Source organism: Tympanuchus pallidicinctus, unplaced genomic scaffold, assembly GCF_026119805.1.
Source record: "Tympanuchus pallidicinctus isolate F22 unplaced genomic scaffold, pur_lepc_1.0 scaffold7, whole genome shotgun sequence".
In the NCBI taxonomy this organism is placed as follows: domain Eukaryota; kingdom Metazoa; phylum Chordata; class Aves; order Galliformes; family Phasianidae; genus Tympanuchus; species Tympanuchus pallidicinctus.
In genome coordinates, this window is record NW_026294791.1 from 24826230 (window position 1) to 24842504 (window position 16275).

Here is a 16275-nt window from a genome sequence, read left to right on the forward strand (position 1 = left end):
AAAAAAATCAGAAGAAACAGTATAGTATTCATTTATGTCCTGATGAACGTCTTCCTAACAAGCTGCCCTACAAATTCAATTTTGTCCTAGTCTGGCTCTGCCTTTTTGAGGTTCTGTCCTTTTGCTGAGCACTCCTACCAGCAACAGGAGACCTCCTGAGGCTTACCAAACACTGCAACGCTCTCACCAGTTATATTTTGGATTAACTTGGACAACTCCCCACGGTCCTCAATGAGGTTGGCACAGGTACACCTCAGTAAAGGAAAAGAGTAGTAATCCAGCTCATCCCATTTGGCCCAACCCTACAGTTGGATCCATGCCATTATCCCCAAAATACAGCATTCCACTGAAATCTGCTAAAGCAGCAATCTGTGAGCATACCAGCTTTGTAAGACCAAGGACATCCTATCAGTCGAGGGCTGTGGTTTAAAATCAGCCAAGAAGACTGCGAGGCAAATCTTTTGAGTGAAACAGACCATTCTGACAAACTCTTACAGGTCTGTAATCTAATTTATGTTCTCAATACATCTTCTATGGTCCATACCTCTTATGACTTTTTTTTTACTATCAGGCAATTGTCAATACACTATTTTCCACCTCATCTTCCCTGTATGACAAGGATTTCTTCCTACCTTGATCTCATCCAAATCATTTGGATCCTTCACTCGGCGAAAGTAAGCAGACGCATTCCGATATGGTTTCATCCAAATAGGTTGATTAAGATTAGGATCCTCAGCAAAGATTTCCCCAAAGATCTCTTTTGTTAAATCAAATACCACCTTAACAGAGAAGAAATAAGAATTAAGGCTTCCATGCTTCACAGCAACAATTCAAAGAACAAAAGCAAAACACCTGAAGACCATACCTTTTTGTAGACCTGCTTGTTTATCGAGTCTTTGATGGTAGTGGTAAAGTCAGTGTGAAAGCTGAAACTTTGAAGATCGTGACCCAGCTCTTTCAGTTTCCAGAGTTCTTCAGCTGCTGCATGCACCAAACTTTCCACCTCAACCGCAGTATGAGGAACTGCCAAAAGCTCCTCGCATGGCTTTGGTGGAATTTTCTCTGGTTTTACCTTGGGCAGCACCGCCGGTTCCTCGGCTTGCTTCTGCTGGACCTTACGGGAACTTAGGCCATAGTCTTCATCAAACCAGTCTTGTTCATCTCCCAGCACGCTCAGGAACTCGCGATTGAGCTCCAGCTCCGCCAGCCTCTTGGCAAGCTCTTCCTGACCACTGGCACCAAACACCGGGCTCTCCTGTAAATTGCAGGAGAGTAAATTTAAAAGCAGCATCACATTCTTGTCTATCAGATATTCAGCTTGGATTATCAAACGCTTTAGTGATAGGTTATACGTACACAACTACTCTTAAATTCTCCCAGCAACAACAAACAACCCACAGGGAAGTTCCAGATGCTTCAACTAAACTGCACGGGTCCTCTATCATTCCTGATGAATACTTTCAGAAGGCTACCAAAGAGCTTACTTACAAGTGTGTTCCTGGCCCACCGTCTGTCTTCATGTTCATCTGTTTATGAAAGGCTGAGTAGTTTAAAAAGTGATAATGTGACATACAACTTTTTACTTCGCTTACCAGCGCTCTCAGATCTACATTAACAGCCTAAAAGCTTTTAGCAGGTGATGGCTGTTCTAGTGACTGAGCAGTGCTCACAATGGTGAAATGAGCCGAAGCTTTCTGTGATAATATATTGAGACAGGTTTACTAGGATCTCCAGCAGAGGCCAAGTCCTAAATCTGTTTCATTAATGGTTGTTCCGAGGAAGCTTGAACTTCCACTGCTCATGATATATTAGTTCTGCAGATAGAGCAGTCTTACAATTTAATGATCTATAAAAGAACCAATTCTTTTACAGGATGATTACTTCATACCAAGAATAGAGAAAAGTAAGTTTACAATCTACAGTATGTTGACTTCTTTAGAATTAAGACCAAAGGTAACAACTTGAAAATGAAACACATAAGCAGAATGCAATCTAAATGAAGTGTTTTTCACTTTCATGTGCCAAAATCTGCCTTCAAGCCTGTGGGGATACTAAAGTGAGTTGTGAACCTTGAAACACCAAAACATGCATTACACAGACATACAAACAATCATCACATCAGTGAACAGAAATTGTGAGAAAACAAACTGCTGCCACACTGCCATTCTTCACATTCTATAATCAAAGGAATCACCAGCTCTTAAAATCAGAGCAAGATGTCTGTTACTTACTGGTCTGGGGCACATGTCTGGGGAAGAAAGTTCTTCTCTGTCATCTTCCAAGTCCGAACTTAGAAAAAAATTGTCCAGTCCATCAGAAATCTGCTCTTCTACCTCCTGGAATGGGGTACTGCAGTGCACCTTTGCATCACAGAGCTCCTGGTTGCTGAGCTGGATTTTCTCATTCCTGATCTTCTTTATTTGCTGTAACTGGTCGACTGTATCTTTCACAAAATCTTTAAGCAGACTGTCTGTAAGCAAACTGACCTTTTCCAGTTGGTTTTTGGATTTTTCTTCCTCTTCAAATGGTATTTTAAGCTGAGCTTCTAATTGATTCTTTTCTTTTGTCAGCAAATCCAGAAGCGGAGTTGCAGGCTTCTCCACAACTCCAGGAGAGAGATCATTTAACTTCTCACAACATTCTTCCCCCAGTGTTTTCTGTCTCTCCAACTTTTCAGAAAAGAAATCTGAGATGTCATCCAACTGAACGCTGGAAAACTTATCTGTGACATCAAAAATGGGAGGAGTCAGGCTGGTTTCCTCTGTTACAGCATGCTTCAGATAAGCCACCACAGACTGCTCTTGGGCAAAGGATTTGGCTGCTACAGAAATCCTTATGCCATTTGCTTTGGAAAATGAGACCTCATCAATGTTTTTTCCAGCTGAGGTTTCTGAAACAGCTGTGTCTGCAGCAGCTTTACCTTGAGAAGGGGTATCTGTTGCATCTCTACTTTGGCTTTCATCTTCCTTGCTAGTTTTGGAAATTCCTTTGTCTTTCTGCTCATTTTTACCTTTCTTCTCCAGTCTATCATCAAAGGATGAGTCTTCGTACTCATGTGCATCTAAATGGCTATCAATACTTTCTGTAATGTGAGACATTTTTTGGGGAAGAGCAAAAATACCATGTTTTTCTTTGCAATCAAAATATTTAATACCATCGTAAGTTCCACCATTATTCCCTTCAGGCTTATCCAACTCCACACCAGCCCGAATCCCTTTGGCAAACTCAGTCACACCTCTGAATCGCAATGTTCCAGGCTGGACTTTACTTACAAGTACCCTATCACCTATGCTGAAGTTTGGCAAACTATCAGTTTCTTCTGTCACTGAAACAGAGGGCCATGGTGGTGACTGAACAGCAGCTTGATCTTTCTCCGCATCTCTGCATTCAGTATTTTTTGTAAGTTCTGTCGGGGACTTAAGTTCTAATAACCTCTCTGAATGCACGCTGCCAGAGAGAGAGAGAGATCTGTCACTGAGGCATTCACTGATTTCATCATCGCTGCCAAGGCTGGTGGATCTGCTTCTGCTGGTGGATCTGCTTCTGCTGGTTTGCGTGAGCAGGGACTGCTCTTGCAGTGACTGAGAATCCCCTTGACCCCCCTGAGATGAAAGAGAGGCTTCAAAATCATCTTCGTATTCTTCCACAGCAAGTGCTTCTTCAATTGATGGCTGTTTCCTGGAAGAGGATCCTTCAAAGTCTTCAATGTATGATGACTCCTTTTGAATACACAAATGTTTTGAAAGCAGATTATCTTTTTCTTCTGCTGATATGCTCAGTTTGTGAGAAGATTCTTCTACGCTTGGGACAGTTGCAGCATCTTTGTCTGCCAGTCTCTCTTCTAAGATTTCTTTCCCACCATGAAGGCTTTCCACAGTCAAACAAAAAGGTTCCTTTAGAGAAGGTTCGTTTTTGGAATGGAGGATTTTCTCTGGAAGGATGTCCAGTGATCTCTCCTGTTTTTTATCTAATGTTAACAAGACATCTGAATGTTCCAGAGACTTGACATGAGAATCTTCAAGCTCATTTTCCTCTGATTTTATGTATTCCAAGTTCTCCGATATCTCAGATTTATGACTGAGGACAGCCTCCTCCTTGGATACACTTTCCACAGTGCTTACTGACTCATGGGATATCTTGCTTATATCTTTTATGTCTTTGAGAGGAGATGCTGAGGACACCTTCTCCAGGGAATCACCAAATCCTGCTCTGGAACTACTTGGTGGCATTGAAACTGACAAAGATGTTCCAGAAGGTTCTTCTGCGTGAACATCTGTCACAGCCTCCTTCTTAGTGTGCAAAGACACAGATCTCTCAGTTTTTGATGATACAACATCTTGAAGGAAAACAGAAAATGAATCACAACATGCGATACAGCCCACATTATCTTAGTGAAGACCACAACGATAGGCAACAAATTTAAACATCAAGATTTCCACCCTAAAAAATACAAAATGATGTTTTGGAAACAGGTATTTCTACCTGGCCTATGAATATGGGCAACATTCATCCAGTTCCAAGGTTCTCCCACTTTGTTTTCCTAATGCTGTTCCTTGTATTGACGTAACACCATACGATACAGAGCCCACAATGAGGGCTGTGCAATGTGATCCAATAGAAAACATTCCTGCCCATGGCAGGGATATTGGAACTAGATAATTTTTTAAAGGTTCCTTCCAACCCAGGCCATTCTACAATTCTATAAAAACAATGAAGATTTGAATTGCATACAGCAATTATCTAATGACAGGCAGCAAAACACTGAAAAGTATCTCAAAGAAACCTGTTCTTAAACAACTACTTCTCAAGCCATCGTTTTTATTTCCTTATTTCCCTCAAGTGACAGAGGAACAGGGAGCTAAGCAAAAGGAAAAAGGCTGTCACATAATTACAGTTTTACAAGAACCTCAACAAGAATAAACTAAATACTGAGCATTCAGGAAACAGCAAAAGCAGAAGCCTACTAAATACAAATAACAAAGCAACAAAAAAAATGTAGCTATTTATAGTGCACAACCAATGTAGCAATATATGATGTACAACAGAGTGGTTTTAGTTTTTGAAAAGGACACCACCTCCCATCAACATATTTTTTTTTTTTTAAATGAAATGATTCCTTTAAAATACAGAACTCAAATACTATGGGGTTTCAGAACAGGTGAGCAGGGGAGCAACGGGGAAGCCATAATTAAAGAAACTCTACTCTCAAAATACTTCTAAAAGCAAAACATGGAAAATGCTGCTTCATCATTACGGTTTTATGAAGCTTGCATGTTCCCTTAGCGCCCCTTCCTGAATCAAGAAGTAAAATATTAAAGAAGTTTAAAATAGTCAGGCTTTGAGATCTTCACTGTAGAACTGATTTTTCCATTACATACCTCCGTGCTCTGCAATGGATTCCAAAGATGCTCTTGATCTCTCTGATTCAGTCAGTGATTTCCAGTTTTTAGCTGTCTCTGGCCTAAATTTGAAAAATTAAACTGAGTGAACTGAGGTTTTTCGGTCGTTGTTTTTAACAAATAAAAACAGAAATACAAGCATCCAATACCACACTACTGAAACTAAACTCTTTTTTTTTTTTTTTAATTTAAGAAAAAAATGAGCTAAAATTGCACCACCTGCTGGAGAAAATGAAACACTTAAAATATTGTAGGAAGTGAAGTCAATGGAATCATCTGCCTTTTAAAACATAAGATCCAAACCAAGATTAAGCTGCAAAGATGAATGGTTTAGCTAAGTAATTCAAACAACCACTTTGCAAATTCTCACTCCATGAAAAATTGTTACTCAGAAAGAACTTGGAACTAGGACCTGAGAGGCTGGGCAGGACAGAAATGAGATATGATTACAGGGACAGTGCATCTTAACTGCTTTAGGTCTGATGTGATCAGTACATGTGTCGGCAGTACACTGCCATAATCCAGTGTTTGAGGAAGAGCACTGTGGAAGTGCTTTCCTTGCACAGATGATTTCTGCTTTAGCAGCACACTATTGGTTTCAGAATAATCTCAGAAAGAAGAAATTCCATTTACCTATGGAGTGGTGGTGCCTTGATCTTAGGTTTTTCAGCAGCAGCAGAGGATGGAGTTTTAATCTGAGGTTTGGCTGTGGGTGATGCCTCCAGATCTTGGCTCAGCTCTGCTTCAGTCTTCTTGATAAACTCATCATATGACTGAGCAAGAGAAACAGTTATGGCTGTTAAAGGACTAACCCATAACGACCATTCTGTAAACAAAACTTATCAAATAAATAATTCTCAGTCTCAAATGCTTAAGGACACACAGTTTGTCTGTAAAGCAATCTACTTAACTTCCTAAAGCTCCATAGCTGTGAAACCCACTTTCAAAGTCAAATCACACGAGCAACACTCACGAGCAACCCAAGCTGAGATACTAATGTGCTCCCTCCTGAATACTGTCTAGAACTCCTTACAGACACACATTTCAAAGTGCACGGTCTTGCTTCAAAGACAATGGTTCATTACTGAAAACTGTTAATCAGCCAAAGCTCAGCCATGTCTCCATTGCAGTAACGTGTCTTTCACAGCTGTTCACACAACAGTTAGCTAACAATATCCATATAATAATGATTTATTCACAGCTAACAGCCTTGGCTTTCATTTTGCCCTCCTTCTACTATTCCTAACCTCCAGTTGTTTGATCAGACTGGCCTCCTGTGCTTTCAGTCTTTCCTTTTGCCTCTTTTTCTGTTCCTTTTTCAGCTGGTAAACCACAGACTTCCTTTTCCGTAGTTCATCCTTCAGGGCTCTGATCCGTCCTTCAATATCACTTTGATCAGAAGTTGTTTCTGAAAAAGTTCAGTTTTAGCCTTTAAATAGCTTGCCTATTAAAAAACAGTCCCATGTAAAACAATCAATAGTCATAGAGTAAATATAAAAGATAACCCACGTGAAACAGCAAAGAAATTATGTTGATTTCAACGTAGTAGGGCTCCAAGTGGAATCCTAGATTCACAACACTGCTGTACAACACAGAAAGAAAAAGCACCGCATCTTATTTTAGACAAGAAAGATGTTCTGATATGTGTAATAACTTGCTAGCAAACTGGTTCACATATTTGTCTCCCACATTCATGGCTATCTCATTAACAGCTTATTGCAGACATTAAAATTTGCTGACACATTAAAAATATAACCCAATGATGCATACCAAAAACATATCTGAAATGCATGTTTAAAATTGCTATGCAAAATTTCAAGCTACAAGGTACACTTTGTTAGTACATGTGTGAAGTGGAAAGACAGCTGAATGGTTGACAGCTGGAAAGAAAGCCAACTCGAACAACACAGATTTCACTGTTGTCAGGCCTCAGAGTGACATATTATTCAGAGTGAAGTGACTAGAAGTGAGCTTAGGCACACAGTGGACTACTCAGCAACTGCTTACACAAAGCTACGAGGCACATCCTCGCTCCAAGTTCAACTTCACAGACTTTCCTAAGATGCCATTACTGACTACAGCTATGTTCTACCTAACATTTCTTAATCATTTTCCTCTCCATCCCCTGCAGTCTGGTCTTCAATCCCATTGACAATTTTCTGCCCCTGTTCCCATGGAACACTTTGCAGCTGATTAGATTCACTGCAGAATTCACTGCAGAATAACCACATTCTACCATGCCCTCTCTCAACTTCTATCTAGAGCAGCAGTTCCAAACAGAAGGCTTTAGGCTGGTCTGCTTTTCCAACGTTTGATATTACCTATGCTGCTTTCTAGACAAGAGGCTTGGATGCTCATGAACTCCCAGCTGCTCTACTGAAGGCACTAGGAATAAGTTATCCATACTAGCTAGTCAGCACATTTTGCTAATCAACTCCATTTCACAGGACAACAATAAAGAAGGACTTCATCAACATCCAGCAAACACACACTACTATACTCTTTTTCCACTAACAGCTGTTAGTAGCATTTACAGAATAATAATAAAAAAAAAGGCATGAAAAGAATGGAATCTCACTTGCTAATCATAAGTACTTTATGATGCCACTGTACTTACCTCCTCCTGAATGCTAAGTGACCATTATGTAATTATAGCTTTTATTGATCAACTCATTAAAGAAAAAACTGGTGCATGCTTTCATCTTTGACGAACTTGTCTTTGCATGCATCAGGACATAGCAATGACATCACTACTACTCAGCAGCTTGGAAGATTTGCCTCTTTTCAATTGAATGATTATGAAACCAGCACCACCTTGATGGAATTCCCCCTTTTTCCATCTGTCTCTGGCACTTGAAATCAAAGACTTCATTTTCATGACCATGACCACTGTTGCCTGTTCTACTGTTCATAATGGCTTCCTTATATGGTTCGTCAGTCAGAACTTGATCACAGGTTTATCAATTTGCTGAATGCTTCACTGGGTTGCAAACTGTGCTCCAGAATGCAAACAAAAATTACTCAGTATCTAAGTGAGTATGTACTCATTTCTACATCCAGCAGAATATCTGCTTTAAAATTATTACTACTGCACTTGCATACATATTAATCTAAAAACAGTAGAAAGGATTATTAAGCTTGCCACACTAAGCACTACGAAGACCAGAGATTTATGTATGCAAGTGAAGCTATCTGCCAGCCAAACAACAGCCAGGACATACAACAGAAAGAACCGCCTTATTTTTCTTCCACTAAAAACTTACCATTCACTCAAGGAGTTAAAAGAAAACAAAAATATGCAGGAAAATGCTACCTCATTTGCTAATAGGAGGTGCATTTGGGATGCTGTAACAACTGCACTGTGGAGTACAAGATCATTCAGAGACTAAAAGCAGAGAAACGATCAGAACTGCCTTCACAGATCAATGGAGCTTATGATGGTGACCTCACAGATTGTGGCTGCTCATGAAGTCTATCTGACTAACAGACCGCAAGAGCACATCAGGGAAAGGACGGCTCTGTGCCAGTTCATTTTGTATATACTCTCTCCACGTATTTACTGGTAGCCCACTTGGACATTGGGTTAGAATATTTTTTATAGGAGTCTATGTAGTAGATCTTATGCTTGTAGCTCAAAACACAACTTTAGGACACATTTTACTGCACACAATTCAAACTCCTCCACAAAAAAAGTCATTCTGGATATGCCATGAAATGTCCAACCACCATGCAGATGTCAGTGCAGGTCCAGTGGGCTCACTTGCACTGCCATGATAAACAGGGCTGTGTGTCTTCTGAAGCCATGCTGTGTTCAGAAGGAAGACAATCATGTTTATATACTGCTGAACCATGTTCTGTTTTCTTAAAACGGAAGCGGAACAGAGAAGTGTAGTTTATTAAACACGCAGCCAACCTTGGTACTTTTAAGTTCTAGACACATTGACTCTTCTTCAACTGTTTGCAGGAACCTGTGCAAAGGCCTTCTTATGCTGAATTGATCAAATTACACCATGGGAAAATACTCCCACAGAACTTCAAAACCCAGTATTTTGCAGGAATTTGCTTGCCTTCCCATATCTAGGTCCGCTTTAAAAATTTACTTATTAAAATGACTAGCTTTGAAACAGCAATTTAAATCCAAGCAAATACTTACCTGACTGCGTCATAGATAAAGACTCATCAGACCAATTGTGAGATATCTGATGAGACTTCACAGGAGAACGGAGCTGTCCCCCAGATCTATGGCTGCCTTTGCTGGAATCTTGCCTTGATACAGATATGCTGCTTTTGGGAGGAGTCTGTGTGAGAAGAAAAGGACAAATGAGTAACTGCTTGTAAAGCTCAATCTCAAAGTAGCAGATCACTGCCATCAGGAGCTAGTTACAAGGAGAGACTGGCATGACCACAGAACACCTCATAAGCAAAGCTACCTACCCAGCTGTCTTAAGACAACTTTTATCTTAGCTTGTCAAAATAATAATAAAACAAAAATACCAGCAGCAGCAACAATGGACTGCTTACTTTGAGGCTGGACTTCAATAAACGTGCTCAGACTACCTTCTTGCTACTTAGGTAAACAGACATGGCTGTGACTCAGAGGTGTTCAATACATCTGTACTCACAGGTAACACTCAAGGGAACACCTACTAAATATACCTGCAAATTCAAAAGGACAATTTCATACAAGAGGTGAGAGATGCCATTCTAAATCACTCAAGAGGAGCCCTGTTTCTCTGTAGGCACACAAAAAATTCTAAGAGCAATTATTCTTCCAGAACTCCGCTTACTGCTTCAGTGTCATGCTACAAACTTTTCACACATCTCAATCATGACCTCTAGTGCATATCTGACATTTTACTGTAATATATTCTCAGGAAACTTTACAAGAAGAAAGTGTCTGTAATGGAAGTCTACACGAGCAGTTCTTCTGACTTTCCACAAAGTGCATTTTTCGTCTCTCTGATTCAGTGCAAAGCAAAGTTGTCAGGACAAAATTTACCAACACTGTCAACCAAGCAGGAGTAACTACTGAAACAGAACAATAAGGCTGTATGAACTAGAAAGCAGTTATAATCTGAAACTCAAGGGACTGTGTACCAGATTACAACTATGTTTCCTCATCCTATAGCTCTACTTTGGGAAATATGCAAATAAAGCAAGGCAGAAGAACATGGCATAGTTTCCTCAGCCTCAAAGAATTCATACAATGGTGACAAGCTCGCCTACAGCTAATACACATTGTTTAACTGGGTCAGTGTTCCGCCACTTAATACTGCATACCTACGTGACACACGCAGAACGTTTTGCAAGACTACGGATTTAAAAACACTGAAACTCTGTGCTCAAGCAATTTTTCATCAAGACTTTGAAGAACGTAACTGATCACAATGTTTATTCTAATAACATACAGTGGTATTACATACCACAGTGCAACCTCTGTTTCAACAGTTGGAAAGACTATTACTTGTCTTCCCCTTTTAGAAATTTAAGAATTTATATAGCATAAAAAGCTCGCTCACAAGTTTGTCAGGTGAGGTAGAAGACTTGAAGTCTTCAGAATAAATAATGTCTTCATTAACTGCACTCCGATCTGGGCTTTCTGGCTGTCCATGGCCCATAGTCTCTGAGGGGACGGATTCTGCAGCTGGACTGCCAAGCTCTTCTGGGACCGAGCTTTCACTGTTCACACAAGAGCAAGAAGGCACTGGAGACTCTTCTTCACTGGCTGTTTCTGAGATTGAATAATGAGAAAAAAGAAACAACATAAGAATCTTCACTGGCTTAGATGCCTTCAGAGTAATCACTGTCTGCATATAAAGTAGTAACTGCTATCAGAGTAAGTCAAATGGGTATGCATTAGTCACTTATCTAGAAATTGACTTTGAAATACCTAGTATGAAAAAGGAATGTTTTCCAGAGAACTATGATTTAAGATTACTTAGTCTTAGTGACTGCCAAATGTCAAAACCAAAAAAACTCCTCAAATTATAACATTTTCCAGACAACATACTCCAGAAAGATTATTAGGGAAACCTGTCCTTCCAGTTAGCCATGCAACAGCAAGAGTCACTATTAGTCTGAAGAAGTCATGGTGGAGCACATAATCTACAAGTCAGATCTTGAATTTAGAATTGATTGCTTCCTTTACAGCCGTTGCAGAGAACATTTTAATGTTATGATTTCATCATGAGTCTCTCAAATGGCAACAAGTAAAATAATAAGTTGGGTTTTCAATATTCCTGTTTACTAAATTCCGCAGGAGTCACAGCATTATGGAAGCAGCCATGAAGAACTATTTAATATTTGAGCAAAGGCTAGGGAGAGGAACTTCTTCCGAAGCAGGGCCGTGCTCCAGTGCTCACTGGTAGACACAATTAACAGAAAGTAAATGTATTTTCTCATCCGCGTCTCTGTGTTCAGCATGCTGAATTTTCTCTTGCTGGAACGTCGTGGCTTGCACACACAACATCTTTAAAGTGTTTTCCACATGCCTAAGATCCACGAGGCTTTTCGGTGACAAGTGTGATGGGACATCATTCTAAATTCCCTTTGGACCTTCAGTGAATCTATCACCCCCTTTCAAAGGTGGGAGGAAAAAATATTATTTTGAGAACAGTCCCTGAAGTTTCATTACTTTCTCCCACTGCAATACAATTTTCTGTGGTCCATGCTCAAAGTACATTCCACTTAAGACAGAGTGATAAGACTGAAGCCCCTAAAATTTGGGAACCTGTTTTCTCAGAGTAGCACTATTTATACTAACTACATCCTAGCATACTACAGCACAGTCGCAGAGTTCAAACGTTTACTGAACAAAGGTTAGTTCAGGATAAGATCAGCAAAAGATCACGTACTGTTTTTGTTTTGAGAAAACAGAAATGGATTTCAGATTGTACGTAGAAACACATGAGAAAATACAAAGCAAAACTGGAATTCACGTCTGACCAAGGTTTAAAACAGAGGTAAAAAGAACAGGGCCAAAGATGTCACAGACTGCAGAAACTGAGAAAAGAACCACCACAAGATCACAGAAAAGAAGTGCAAACTTAAGCAATCATTCTGCCCAGTTACGCTTGACTTGAGTTATTTGCCTAAGTTCCTCCCAAAATTTCTGCTACCTTTGGGCTCAGCTCTCAGATCCCCCAGTTCTTTCTTGGCCGCTTTGGTTTTAAGCAGCTCTTTGTCCCAGGCAGCCAAAGCCTGCTTTTCTATCTGCCGTATTTCTGCTTCCTCTGCATCCAGGCGGCGTTTCCACTCCAACAGTTCTTCAGCATTCTGTCGACGCTGCATCAGCTTCTGCTCTCGTTTAGTTAGGAACCTGGCAGACATAGCAGAAGACAGTCAAAGACCCCAAAAACCAGTCGCTCTATTGCCACAGTTTCCAGAATTTTAGCTATTCAAATCGTTTTCTAGGGAAACTGCCACATTAACTACAATCTCCTAGATTTCTGACATACAGAGAACACTTTTTTTTCTTTCTTTCCAGTAAATAAAGCCTACAAGATATTGTAAAACTGCTACTAACATTCAAAGAATTTTCAACATCTTTAAAAGTGCTAATAATATATTCAGTAAAATGAACAGGGTCAGCTCCTAATTTCGGAACATGAGAAGTACCTGTGGTATGAAACTGGAACCCTCAAGAAAGCAGTGACTGTGAAAAATGAACCTATCTTTTTGCTAGTTCCAGTGACAGAGAAATATTGTGACTCCAGCTGCCCCACAGTCCTTTCTAAATAACTAATTATAAGAGGTGTTCCTGTGTAATAATCCACCTGAAAGATTTACTGGAATTACTGGAGCCTTTATCCTTCCTCCTTTGAGTATCATCTCTGGATTGAGTATCATCACTTGGAATGTTAATCATCAGCTAACAACATAAAGAGGGTAAGGATGCAGGACTGTTCTCCCACCTACTAACAGTCGTGGCTACTAGTTTAAACTAAGAAAAGAAAGAAAGCTCATGCTGAAAATCTGCAGATCTTTTTGATCTGTGACAAAGATTTCTCAAATTGTGCATGAAACCTCAGAGATGAGGAAATTAATGTAAAATGTCACTAGCATGCATAAGTTTATGCACGTATACTAGTTTTCTTTGCCAGCTGCTGAACAGAATCACCTCTTGTTTCTATCTAGATGCTGAAGTTATCAAGAAGATAGCATTCAGTCTTTAAGATAGCAACTGGAAGGTCAATATCAACTGTATACTCTTCTAACATGCCAACTCTAGAGAAGAGCGTACATCAATCCATCCATCCCCTGCAATGAAATCCTGAATGTCACAGAATCACTCTTCGAAAACAAGATGGTTTTTGCCAACTAGAGAGAGTGCTCAAATGGGTACAGAAGTACAGAATGGGTGCCTAAAAATGCTGTCTTCCAAGTCCTGTGAGACTTTTCTTTGAAAGTGTATTCTATAATTTGTAATTTTTTAAACAATCCAAATACTTAGCATTATTGTTCTTAAGCTACAAAGCAGTTAATAATTCCATTTGTGCTTTTTTAACCTCCCATGTTTCAAACTACCTTTATAAATACAGAGACTGCAATGGCCAACTGGGTAAGCTGCAGGTGTTGCCTGATGAATGACATTGGTTGTTTGCTCACTCAGCACTGCTCACTCTGTTCCCAGGTAAAGTGAGCTGGCAGTTCATCAGAAGGATTATGATGATTCCTTCTTTGAGACAGATTCAGATCATGTGGAAAAGTGATGATGTCAAGATAAAAGTTTCAGAAGCCAGTAAGACGCACACACACCTCTTTACTATGGTCAGAGCAACAGCAGATGAAAAGCAGCACCTCTATCACAATGGAATACCTGTCACCTTTCAGCTAACAGATGCCAGGATTTCCCGTATTTTTTCAATCGCTTCCTATAGATAGGCATCAAACATTATCTAGTCTTACAGAAAACTGACATTAATGACATTAAGAAGCTAGATTGCCAGCGGTAATTGCACTACAAACATGACAGAGCGCCATGTTTGTCCGTGTTGTCTTTCACTGGCACTACCAGATTTATCAGCTCTTACTTTCAGATACACATCAGTTCCAATTAATCTAGTAGGTCATATCTTTGGAACTTGTTATGTAGGTCATTGCTACAGTAATGATCTCAATGCAAACTTCTTCTTCTTCTTTCACTAGTTGTTTCATCTCATCAGAATGCCTGGATCTTCATGTTTGACTGGGTCTTGAGGGAGGCAAATCCAGTTGGAGTAAAGTTCAAGAGAAAGGCTGAAATAAATGGATATGAAGGTGCAAGACTCTTCAACAGCAGATGTCAAATGAATTAACCCAGGAGGCCACAAGCAGGAGAGCAGAAATAACTAAATGATTGTGAAACTAATCACCATACAAAGACCAAGTAATAAGAAAACTACAAGTTGGTCAAAAAGAGCATTAACGAGAGGGAAAGAAGGCTCAAACACTCGTGCTTTACGAAGAAGACGATTAAATGAGCATAGCTAAAGATGCAGACCCTTTTATAACCCAGGGGTTTAAAAGGTCAGAACCACCACAAGGTAGCATGCATACTGCCTTAGCATTTGCTACAGTCTAGAGGGTTCCAGTTGCAACACCAAGGGCACACGTTCATCCTCAACAGCAGGGGCACTTTCACAGGGAGGAAAATATTAGAAAAGCATGAACCACATCTGGTATCTTCGAGGCAGGAAATCTACAGGAGCAAAGGGGAAGCAGAAGCACTCAGATTACATCATCGTAATTTTCAAAGTCTAACTATTTGTCTGGTGCTAAAGTCACACATTAGGTCTGCCTGTAACAAAAATAACAACCTGGAAGTTTTGCCCTATACTTGAACTGTATTTATATAATACACACAGATTTTAAAGCCAAACTAGACAGTTTCATCAGCTGTTCTGAAGTAGCAACTGGACAGCAAAGTGAACTGTCTGTGTGCTACTCAGAACACAGTAGGAACAAGAGATTAATCTGGAATCAGTGTGGAAAAAGTGTCAAAATTGTTCAGTGAAGAACCACCTCTTGATTTTTTAGGACTGAACAGAGCATGCTCTATCAAAGAGTCTATCACTTGAGAAAGGTACAGTTACCTGACCAATTGGTTGTAGATATACAGCTGGAATTTGGGGTGGAGGTTGGGAAAACAGACACTGAGAGAGGCCCAGTGGTGAGACGTAAAGACAGAGAAGAAGTAGTGAACAGGAGAGCAGTGTCTACAAAATAAGGAGGAAGAGTTTAAAACTAAGCAAAAAAAAAAAAGGCAGAAAGAATGAGAAAAGGACAGCATCTAGCAAAGAACTTTAAAATTAATTGCATTTAACCTAACACCTTGGGTAGAAAAATTGTACATTGTTATGCAGAAGGTAATAAGAAAACATACACTTGTGCATAAGTTATAACACTTCATTTTCTGTTAGTTAAAGGCATGCTACTTTCACATTGCTCTGTTTTTCTTTAACTTTTTGAAGTTTTATTACTCTGATACAAACTTACACATGCACCTGCTAACATCTCAACCTCAGCTTCTTGCAACTTCTGCTATTCTAATCCTTAATAGAGAATATTGCTAGCATTAAACAGAGTGCTGCTTCTGTAATATAGACAGCTTTGCCAGTCTGAAACTTAAAAAAGGATGAATTTATTTAAAGAAACTCAAGCAAATCCAGAAAAAAGTCTGAAATATATCTGTATTCAACTTCCAGCTGCTGTTGGATTTTGCAGTAAGGCACAGACTTGGTCTCAGAATACTCACTTTCATTTCTACAGAAAGATAATGCCTGTGTATTTTTTTTAAACTACATAAACTTAACACCATGACTAAAATGTTGCTTTCCAATGGAAGACTGTTTTAAGCTAATTCCTAGCATATTATCATATTTATAGCAAAATATCA

The 16275-nt window shown here is 39.6% G+C and overlaps 1 protein-coding gene across 3 annotated transcripts in view; it reads right to left on the reverse strand.

Annotated features, from left to right (window-relative positions):
* The window catches only part of CEP350 (centrosomal protein 350), a 75702-nt gene that overhangs the window by 17988 nt on the left and 41439 nt on the right, over window positions 1-16275 (reverse strand). For 2 of the 3 annotated variants that reach the window (XM_052667113.1, XM_052667112.1), the window contains 9 exons: window positions 12518-12717; window positions 10919-11130; window positions 9553-9697; window positions 6647-6807; window positions 6033-6172; window positions 5379-5461; window positions 2232-4336; window positions 866-1255; window positions 633-779 (listed from right to left, as the gene is read on the reverse strand). In XM_052667113.1, the coding sequence (XP_052523073.1) occupies window positions 633-779; window positions 866-1255; window positions 2232-4336; window positions 5379-5461; window positions 6033-6172; window positions 6647-6807; window positions 9553-9697; window positions 10919-11130; window positions 12518-12717 (3583 nt within the window). Of the gene's footprint in view, window positions 1-632; window positions 780-865; window positions 1256-2231; window positions 4337-5378; window positions 5462-6032; window positions 6173-6646; window positions 6808-9552; window positions 9698-10918; window positions 11131-12517; window positions 12718-15472; window positions 15596-16275 lie in introns of all 3 variants that reach the window. The other variant, XM_052667111.1, reaches the window with a different exon arrangement.